Source organism: Pteropus vampyrus, unplaced genomic scaffold (genome assembly GCF_000151845.1).
Source record: "Pteropus vampyrus isolate Shadow unplaced genomic scaffold, Pvam_2.0 Scaffold33, whole genome shotgun sequence".
Lineage (NCBI taxonomy): Eukaryota > Metazoa > Chordata > Mammalia > Chiroptera > Pteropodidae > Pteropus > Pteropus vampyrus.
In genome coordinates, this window is record NW_011888814.1 from 3808238 (window position 1) to 3820156 (window position 11919).

Here is an 11919-nt window from a genome sequence, read left to right on the forward strand (position 1 = left end):
CTGCCTCTATGGAAGACTAATCATAAGTTCTATTTCAAAAATATTTAGTTTAAGATATCTGTTAGTATACAATTAAAGATTCCAAGTAGGCAGGTTGGCTATACAAATCTGAAATCCAAGGATGAAATATAAAAAAAACAAGTCGTTAATATAGAAATGATATTTACAGTCATGGGACCTACTAAGGTCATTAATTTAGATCCATGGTTCTCAGGCTGGGATAGTTTCTGCATACCTTCCAGGGTCCATCTGATTGTCTTGACTTAAAGGAGGGGAACTACTGGCATCGACTGGCTGGAGGTCAGGGATGCTGCTAAATACCATAAAAAACACACAGGAGACCACCCAACAACAAAGAATTATCGTGCTCAAAGTATCAATAGCACTGAGGTTGAGAAACCTGTACAGAGAGAAAAGTTGTCTTCTTGGGTGAAGGAAGCAAGGGAGCATAAGGCCTTTCTCAGATACATGACTGATTGGAAAATATGCCACTTATGTACCCAATTTAAAAACTGTTTTAATATATATTTGCCCAGCTGAGAAATGAATTAAAATTATCTCAAGAATTACATTTGATACACCTGAACATTATATAATTGTTTTAACCAATGTTACCCCAATAAACTTAATTTTTAAAAAATTAAAAAGAAAAAAGAATTACATTTTAACATTAGATTCAAAATAGCTGCTATTAGTGAAAATAGCTACAAAAGGAAATAAGGTAAAATTAATATAATAATAGTTCAAATGTTCAAATGAAAAACCCTGATTCATAAATCCATTAGACCATGTGTAATCTCTAGGATTCTTCTATTAGATTATGCTACCTGTATACTTTTGTTGGATAAATAAATGCACAAATATATAAACATGTGAATGAACGAACAGTGTGGTTAAGGTCTCTTAGGTATTAACAAATATATGCAACATGGAAACAGAAGAGGAAATCTGGAATGTAAATGCAGACTCAAAATCTGTGGAGTGTGGGTATAGATTCCTAAAATCCCTGGCAGCGAAAAAACCCCAACAGGGTAAAGGCTATAGAAGAGGAAGAAGACTTGAAATGAACAGCAATCCCGTCTTTGGGAAAAAACATCCCAGTAAACACAGTTATCCTAGCATCCTTCAACATCTAGCATCACACAAACTGTCCATCAACACCAGAAATTTTCAAGAAAGATTTGTGAAGGCTTTATTCCATGGAAATTATGTATAAAGGCAGTGTTCAGGACTGGGTAAGACAGAGCCACACTGCAGAAGATAACTTTATAGCCTACTTACAGTAGGCTATAAACACATCTACTTCATAAACACGACTGCAGATAATTTTTTATACAAAGAGGTATTAAGATCACAAATCTACTCTAATTTAAATGCTTTTACTGATAGAAGAAGCTGAGTTTAGTAAAGCTGAGTTTATATTGGAATTAAAGGATTAATATATTCTAGATCTGAGGAGTTAACTATAAGAAAAAAATAATTCAGTGTCAAAAGATGGGTGATGAAGACCTTACTAGGAAAATGGGAGAGGTAAGAGAGATAAGTAATTAGTCTAATCATAATAAACAAAAAAAGAGGTAAGAGAGATAAGTAATTAGTCTAATCATAATAAACAAAAAAAAACAGATGACCTCAAATATAAAGATGACGCTTTAACTCATGGACAGAAATGTTTTAATGAGAATTACCTTTTACCAAGAAGAACAAGTTGGCCTGTACTATTCACACTCACTGGCCAGTGACGTGCATGTGGGGGAAGAATAACTGAGTCAGTGACTATGATATTGTATGTGCCCTTTACACACTCACATCCTATCACGATACTTTCTGTGTTATCGACGATTATGTTTAATAAGTTACAGCTGTATGCTGGGCTCATGGAAAATTACAAAAAAGTTATTTTATGTAATTTATGAACAGAAAGTTCACACACAGCATACTGCCCCACTGTAACTCTAAATCAAAAGAGGCTAAAGCTGTGTAACCTCAGACACACAAGAGCTGACTGGAACTCACCCTTCCCAGCTCTTTATCTTCCAGGGCCAGGACTCCAGTACTTTCTGTGAAGAGTTTTACTTTGACCACAGGCCGAGGGTGGGTGGTGGTGAAATCTCCTTGGGTTCCCCATCTGCAATGAAGTAACAAAGAGTTTCTTTGAAATGCACTATTATTTTTTTTAATTTTTTTTCAATTATATGTGTCTCCTGAGAAGTCACATTAAGCAATACAGAATCTTTTGTGGCTCAATGAGATTCTTATCTTTGCTTTTGTTTCTGACAGATGGCTCAATCAAAAAAAGAAAATAACAATCAGCTTTACAGCTCGTAATAATTATTCAGCTGTTCCAAAAATTAGCATGCCACGAAACTAGTATGAGAAAAAAATTTAGGTTACGGTAAAGCACTACAGATGTACGTATTAAAATCTATTATTTTATTAATTCAAATACAAATTACAACACCATTTTTTTGGATGGCTGGGGAAAAACTGCTAATGGTTTGTTTACTTAAGAAGTCATTTCTCAGAAATCTATTTTTGCATGCTGAAGATTATATCCTATCTCTTCTTGAAAAGTCTTTAGTAGATATTTTATTTACATTTTAAAAGTAAAGTTTGTTTTCTCAAGTCTATTGCTTTACATAGTTTTTTAAAACTCTGGTCAACGGGAAAGAAATAAGCACCATAAAAATGAGTGTTTTTCTCACATACACTCTCCTACGAATGGGACAAGTCTGCCAACATCTGGCTTTTCAAATCATCGTTATAAAATAACATGTTTCCTTGGATTATTTTTTAATAAATAGCATCTCATTTTGCCATACGCCAGTGCATTCCAGTATATTTACAACTGGCACACACCTGACATTAAAAAAATCTTATCACTATTAAAAAAATCTTATCACATTAAAAAAATCTTATCACATTAAAAAAATCTTATCACTATTTCTCATAACTCTGAGATCATAGGCATGGGATTCAGTACAGCATGAAGAAAATGAGAAAAATATACATATAAGAAAAAGTGAGCTTTAACAAAGTAAAGATTTCTATTAAAATAAATCATCAAATAAAAATACCAATTTCTTATATTGTTTTAGGAAAACAAACAATTTACCATTTTCATGGTATTAACTTTATAAACTTTATTCGGAAAGCTTGAGAATTAAAGAGAACTGAGGAAAAGCAAGTGTAATAAAAATTAAACAAATAATTTGATGTCTTCCTCTCCTATCATGGCAGTTATATCACAATATGAGTACAACAAAGCAGAGGCCATTTCGATGACTAAAGGAACTAGCATCCAGATACAGTTTGGTCTTCTGAAATCAAAGTCATGTGCCAGAAAGAAAGAAATTCAGTTGGATGGAAAAGCAGCTTAATTTCTATTTTAGACTTCTAGAAAGGAGTTAGCCAAGAATCTTTTTGCCATTTCATAGAATTAAGATGGTCTGAGATAAAGTAGAGCTAAAATAGGAATAAAAATAAAAATAGATCCCGAACCAAAATGAGGAAGTAGAGAAAATTCTCAATTTAGTGTGCAGAATCTTAAGCCTTGAATACAGTCAGGCAATCTGGATGACAACTCTGGAGTAGGTTCCCATGACATAGCTTTCTTTACTTGGTGTCAGTTAGGAAAACTAATGCATGGAGACATTTTCTTATAATTCATATGTGTGTGTATGTGTTTTCCATTAGCACTTAGGAAAGTTGTATTGTATATATAACCATGAGATTAAGCCTGTTAACTGTGCTGTTTAAATCTATTTTATTCTTACTGATTTTTGGTACCCATTATCAAGCAAGTAGAAGTATTACCATTTCTCACCAAGACAAAGATTTTGTCAATTTCCCTATATATTTTGGTCAATTTTTGGTGTCCTATTTGGTAATGTAAATATGTTCAATAGAACCATGCTCTTTGAGTATGAATTGTTTATTACCTTTTCCAATTAATCCCAAGGCCATGATTATTTTTCAATGATTGGACTTGTGTAAATTCAGAGAACTAACACTGCTAGGAAGAGTGATAAGGTACAGACAAGCTTAGAGAAGTCACACAAGGTATCTAATTAACATATTGCAAGTATAGACAGTAATTTATTAGAAAACAAAGAGTTAGCTAAAATTAACGGGAAATCATTAGTAATCTAGAACTTGGAAGGGGACCCAGAATATCCATTCCCAAAACCAATATGCCAATGCAGGTAGGAAACAGGTGAATATCACAGGACCTCGTAAGCAATTTATAAGAATATATCTACCTACAAGGTCTGGAACCTCTGAATCGAGAGCGTGAAATGCTAATGGCCAGCTCCTGTGAAATGAGGAAGACTTCAATGACATGCTTTCGGGCAGGGAGAAGCTAAGGTACAAGGATACTGGCAGAGTCTAAGGTAACAGAATAAACTTTTACTGACATTTCACAACAATGTGTAATTTAAAGGGGTGCATACAGATAAATAAACATGGTGGCACTTAACAGTCCTTATAACCCCAACATTCCAGGATATAAACATAACCTGACACCACCTTGACAATTTCTCCTGTGAAAAATAAGTTAAAAAGGGGAAGAAGGGGGTAGATAGGGGTAAAGGGGTCAAATATGTGGTGTCAGAAAGAAATTTAACTGTGGGCAGTAAACACTCAATGTAATATGTATCAACATACTGTTGGATTGTACACTTGAAACTTATTGGATTGTGTTCATCAATGTCACCGCAATTTTTAATAAAAAAAAATTTATATATATAACTTAAAAACATATGTAAAATTAGAAAATGCTTATGAATTCTATAATGAATAAATTAAAAACCAAAGCACCCTCCCCCAATAAAAAGGCAGGGAGAGGAGGGAAGAAGATAATAAGTCTTACCATCAATATTCGCTAGATACTTCTTTGTTTTCTACTTAATTGGCATGTTTAAACACTTTCAGGCATTAATACCAGTTATTATCTTCCTACCAGTTTCTCTGTATTATGTGATAAAAGAATACATTACCCTTGCTGTCAATTTGCTTAAGCTCAAAATACATTGCCTTTTTCTATTTCTATAAATGTATTATTTATGAGGATTCAGACTTCCAACGTAAATCTTCAAATGAATAAAATATCTACGAAGCACTTTTAAGAGGACAGTAGGACTTCCTGGCTATGAAAACACAGGGTAGTTCATATATCAACTGAAATAACTGACATTAATTATGTATTTGCTATTAAATATACTGGAAATTTATATTAGTAGTCTAAATATATGTTCACGTCTACTCAACCAGTAAGGCTACTTCTAGGAATTTATCTTAACAAAATAGTCATGAATACTGAAAAGACTGGAGGTAGAAAAAGGTAAAGGGGGTCAAATATTTGGCAATGAGAGATTTAACTTTGGGTGGTGAATATACAGTGCAATATACAGATGATGTATTACTGAATGTAACACTTGAAACCTATATAATTTTATTAACCAATGCCACTCCAATAAATTTAATAAAAAATAAATGCATTTGCTTTAAAAAAACATAAAATAATAATTGTACAACTGAAGCCTATTTAATTTTATTAACCAGTGATACCCAATAAATGTAATTAAAAAAAAACCCCATCAAATAGTACACTTAAAAAAAAAGAGAGACTATAAGCAGGAATATATTCCCCATAGCATTATGAATAAGCAAAAAAAAGCAATTTAAATATCTAATATTAGGTGAATGATTATGTAAATTACATGGCACAAAATGGAGTATTTTACTGCTACTTATAATGATGTAAAATAATATAAAACTATGTGTAATGTTGAGTGAAAAAAAAAAGGAGAGGACATGAAACTGAATGTGGGCCTTTTATTCATTCAAAAACTGTTACTACCTTGTATGTGCTAGACAACATTCTAGTGTCAGCAAGCAAACTCTATTCTTTTGGGACTCATATCCTTATAGAATATTACAGATAATAAGTAATTTAATTATCATATACTGTAGCATATTCCTCCCCACCTCTGCCCTGCATTTTTAATAGCTGGATACCTCCCACAGTCTCTCAGAGTATCCAGAGAACTAGATTTAAACTGTGATTTGAAAGAATTCTCAAAAATTACTAGCATGGTTTGTTTTAAAGTCTGTTGAAAATCATGAACAGTAAAACAGTTTTGTCAAAAACCATTCAAATCCCTTAACTAAAAATTATTACTGTGAACATATAATCCATCCACGATTATAGAAGCTAAGAACTTAAAAACAGGCTCAACCTATATTTCTAATCTATGAATAGAACTGGAAATTTAAAAAGATAGATAAAACTTCAAAAATTATTTCATCAATCTCTCCATCCTTTTATCCATCCAGCTGTGTGACTGGCACTGGGAAAGGATGGGCATTTAAAAGAAATCAAGACAACAGATAAATGAGCTCAGACTAGTAGGGAAGACAGACATAACGACTCATAAATATACATAATAAATCAAATCATACAGAATTGAACACAGTTCTAAACTGAATTTTTAATTACTTCTGAGATGCAGCACTTTTTCTTTACTAGTCATCTACATTTCTTTTATGATTTGCCTTTCTATCACTATTGTTGATTTATCTATTACAGACTTTCTTTTAACTGATTTTATAAAATTATAAGATAAAGACATTTAATATTTCTGATACATATGGCAAATATTGTCACACCCTGTTATTTTCTATTTAAGTCCTGTTTATGGCTCTTTAAAATGTATAGTTTAAAAATATTAAGTAGCCAAGTTCTCTATCAACTTGACTGATAGTTTCTAATTTTCAAATCCTACTTAAAGAATTTCTTCTTAACCAAAAATTACATGAGTATTAACCTGTAGTTCTTACATATGATTCCACAGTTTAAATCTTCAAGTTGTCTGAAATATAATAGTGATATTAAATGGCAGTTTCATTTAAATTTTCATCTCTCCTATTCTCATTTGGTTTAGAAGTCAAATATATTTATAATTTCAGTATATAAATTTGGGTTTGGTTTTGAACTTTCTGTCGTAAAGATTTATCTCCTGAGCTGTTGTACACTGAATTAGTGTAGTGTTATTAGATATGATGATACCAGTTAGAACAAAAAGTAAATAGTTTCAACTTACTATATTTCTATTCAAGAAAAAAGGAGGAATCTCCATTTATTAAAATCTGTTCTAATATTCCTTGCTAAAGTCTTAAACTTTTTCCTTCTTCTATGTAGGTCCTACACATTGTGTTAAAATTGTTTCATAGTATTTTATTATTTTGGGATTCTAAGGAATTTGTGTCCTTTATATTGTCTGAGTATTGCTGGTATAAAAGAAAGTTATAAACGCTCTTTTTCAAATGATAGTTTCAAATTTATCATTTCTAATCTGGTGACTGCTTTTTAAAATGTTTTCTTCACCAAATTATCATTAATTGTACTACAAAGGTGGAGTTATTAAAATAATCCAATAACAATGACATATAATGCCAAATACATCACTTATTTTATAACAAGAAATATGAAATAAGGATCTAGCTACAGGGGTAGAAATGAAAGTCAAATAATTACATATAATTATTAAGATTTTTCATGCTGCAACTATTTTAACAAACTATCCAACTACAGATAAATTATTTTCATAATTTTAAGATTAACATAATGTAATATTCATCCAAGAATATTTGCCTCAATAAAAGCTTTGGTTCATAACTTAAACATGCAAGCATCAGATATTTGATAGCACTAATTCAGATGTTCTCTTGGGAAGCTGAAAAATCTTTGCAAATTTTCTACAATTGATTTCAAATAGGCCTGAGGTCTCTTCCTGCTGTCCTATGGAGGATCTGGATTCAACAAAATGATTTGGATTCATCCAATTCACAATAAACACTCAGGATTATTTTGAGTTATTTCAATTACTCGTACTTGGTGACAAAGTAGATGGGTACTATTCACAGCTCCTTGGGAGGGACCAAGAGGAAATAAAAATGTTTGAGAATGGGACATGATGCATTGACTAGAGAAGTCTGATGGTATGCATCCTCAAGAGTATTAAATAATGTCACCTGCAACCGTATGCCTTCTTGGGGACTGGATGCCAGGGAAACTTGCCTGGTTGACCGAGGGCACAAAGCTGTGTCCTGCTTGTGCAACTATCTTTATGCAAGTGGGTTTTAATATTCTTTCGTTACATAAAGAAAGCGGTACTTCTTGGTATCTGTTGATCTCCCATTAGTCAGAGTCCTGCTGGTGATGGCCATGAATACTCTGAAACCATTCTAAAACAAATGTGTACGTAAAACACACATATTAATAGGACCTGTAAAATACAACGTCACTCTAAGACCTCATATTATGAATACACAGGGCTATTGCTTTTTTATTGAATAATTTAAAACTGTGAATTAAGTTTAAAAAGAATTACTTAGAGCCTGATTATTAATTAAATAAATTGAAATTAAACAATGAAATACTGAAAGTATTTTAAAAACAATGTTAAACACCGTACAAATGTTTTTAAATATATGATTTCTGATTAATATGAGCAATTAAGATGATGTAAAGCTAGGTAGAAGACACTTTTGGAAGAGAATCATTTAATATTTAACAAGTTTAAGATTTCCCAGGGCCCAAGTATATCAAAATTTTATCAAATACTGATGGACTTAAGCCAAAGATTAAGGGAAATAATATTAAAAATAACTACCATTTTCATAGGAATGTAGTTGGTTAGTGACATATCATTTACCATGACCAAAACTACAAGAGGCAGAGGGGACTTAATTGAAAAATTCAAGTATCTGATTCCAATAGGCAGCTAGAAATTCAGGTATGAACTTTTGCTAAAGGCTGCAAACGAAGACACAGACTTGAGAGCTATTAACATAGAGATGGTAGTAGAAGCTATGAAAATGAATGAGCTTGTGAAGAGTGACCATTAAAACTCGATGATGGTAGGGATTTATATATCTTACAAGTCCAGGCTATATATGTATCTATATCTGTACGTGTATGTGTCTAAATGCATATTTAGTATTTATTTTTAAATAAATGGGCTATTCAAATTGTTCTATAACCCATTTTTATATAACAGTACATATTGATCTTCTTTATGTATCAGCACATGGATTTACACAATTCTTTTCAAGACCAAAAAACATTCCCCTTGAAAGTCTGTGCCATGATTTTTCAACTGCTCTTCTGTTGATGGACTTTAAGGTTATCTCCAATTTTAACTGTTATAAGAAATGCTGCAAAAGATATCCTTTTGTATATTTGATTGTTCTCATGTAAACACTGAGAAGAACAAAAGGCCAAGGACAGAATTCTAAGATAATCCAAGGTTTTAAACTGTTCTTAAATGTCAAAGTTTATCCTAAGTAATTAAATAGGTTGAATCATAAGAAACTTTCCTATGTAAATGAAATTTACCACGAACAGTCCTACTATAATCAAAAGCCCACATTTTAAAATAATTTATTGTAATACAAAACCTAAGACTTTTTAAAGCTAAAAAATTCTATTGCAAACATACATCCTTACCGTTCAATTTCAATAATCTGTAGAACTGATTTAAACTTCATTTAAAAATATATTGAGTATACCATTAAATGAATTTTCTATATATTTAAGTCACTTTAAGTTGGATGATCAATAGTGTTTATAAAAATTGCCTTATGGCCATTACTGTTGTTGACATACCTGAAAAGGATTTGAAATTTCTATTTGTGATATCTAAATTGAATCACATGGAGGTTAATAATATACCCTAGGCAATATAACTATGGCAATGAATAAAATTATGGCTTGATTTTCTAGGCCATAAGGATAACATTTATTACACTGTCATTTAAGACATTAAAGTATTCTACTTTATCCTTTCAATAAAACCAAAGGAATTATTCTACATAGCTATATATCAAAGATAACAGCCTAAATGAAATTAATGACACAAATCTCACAACTCTGTTCTAAACAATTTCATATAAAGATGTGTGAGAACAAAAAGTCAAAGTAATTTTTTTTAAAAGGAAAGAAAAAAATTAAAACCAGTATCTGAGCCTTTGCCTAACCATAGAGTCCAGTGGTAGTAAGACAGGGCTAAAGAGTACAGATCACAGAGACAGTTTCTAAGCTCAAGTACCAATTCTAACATGCAAAGTGACCTAATACTTTCCTCATGAAACCACTGAGGCACAAGTGAAAACAATTCATGTTAACACCAATAATAGCACAGCATTTGCTGTATAGAAAGCGCATAGAATGCTAATTATTCCTATTTGTATCCATAGAAGTATTACTGTAGCTTTACTGTCTAAACAAAAATACCTACCTGAAAAAACTGATAGTTGTGAACACTAAAGTTTTAATAGTTTCAGAAGGATAACATGAAAATCCAGACAATATGAGAAACTACGAAGAGAGAGATATTTCAACTAATAGCAAAACATGACAAAGAAGAGAGATAGGGGAAGACAGAGAAAGGGAGAGAGGGAGGGACAGAGCAGGGATGAGGAGAGAGAGATGAAGAGCGTAAAGAAGGAAGAAAGGAGGCAGGATTAATAAAAGACACACCTAGAATAGGTAAAAACAGTTGCACACCTAGCGTTACTCTGAATCATAATGCATTTTTGCATGTTATCATTAACACTTTTTTAAAAAGGACTTTAAAGTCTAAAATTACAACATAGTGCAAATTTTAATAGAAAAACTGGAAAATATCCTTTAAAGTAACTAAGTTGTATCACTCTAAGCTTCGGGGAAGGATTAAAACTTGTTATTATGAAGGAAATTAAAACTTGTTATTATGAAGGAAAGACAATACAAAGTCATCTGTTTCTTTAAACATGACAAAGAGAGAAGAAATCCTGATATGATATCTTGTACTTTAAGGCAGAAAAATGTTTGGAGATGGGTAATGACCATTTTCATAATAAGAGAAATATCCTATGGCCGTACCTTCATTCTCTCCCTTATCGTCTCTTGGATATCTCCCCTTCCCTTTGAAGAAACAGCTTCCATTTTGTTGCTTTAAAGATTGGTAAAACCTCAAGAATTACAGGATAAAGTTATTCTCTACAGTCTGTATTTCATTTATGAAGTATTCATGCCATTAAACATCCATATCCAGAGTAGAGAAATCACATTATGCTTGTACTATTTTCTTCTGGGAAAGTGTACTAAGCATGTTAGCACAAAATCAAGTTTCAGAAAAGACAGAAGATATAATCTGTCAAAAGCATTTTCCTTTCTCTCATAGCAGGATAGTTCAAAGACATTAGCTTGAAGCATTTAATTTTAAGGAGAACCATTTGTCACATCTTGCATTACGATTTTATTTGGTCAAGACAGTACAAAAAATGTGAAACTTTTTATATGATGAAAATAAAGAACTTATGTATAAGAAAACAAGTAACTGATATATAAAATGGCTGTAACTAAAAAGCATAAAGTTTGTTATAACACACAAATCTCTAGAAAGAGGTTTAAATAATAAAATGCAATGGTGTATAAATTTTTTTTTTTTTGACTGAAAGCAAAAGGTGGATGTGTTGTATGAACTGGGGGAAATAAAAAGACCCTTTCAAATGTAATAGAATTAATGCATTATTTTTTAAAGATAAGAAGTACTACTGAAATTTAAAATATAGGGTTTCAAACTAGTAGGCTATAATTATCACTAATTAGTATGGCACACTGTTATTAGTAAATTAGACTGTCCATCAGTTACTAGTACATACTTGCTTTAGCAGATCTTCAAATTAATCTCTAACTTGACGAAATTTCAAGACAGGTTAATGTTCTTTGGGGCCAGATATATGGGTGCAAAAAGGTTTTGCTTTACATTTTCTTAACTTGAAGACCTTGGGATTGCCAAAGTGCTATAATATTAGGGCTTCCTATTCTTAACGACTTACATTTAAAAGCAAATGCTCCCCAGCTGTTTC

At 31.7% G+C, this 11919-nt stretch overlaps 1 protein-coding gene across 2 annotated transcripts in view; it reads right to left on the reverse strand.

Moving 5' to 3' along the window:
- Positions 1-11919, reverse strand: part of CADPS2 (calcium dependent secretion activator 2) — a 375602-nt gene that overhangs the window by 236708 nt on the left and 126975 nt on the right. For both annotated transcript variants that reach the window (XM_023528883.1, XM_023528884.1), the window contains exon 6: positions 2017-2128. In XM_023528883.1, the coding sequence (XP_023384651.1) occupies positions 2017-2128 (112 nt within the window). The remainder of the gene's footprint in view (positions 1-2016; positions 2129-11919) is intronic.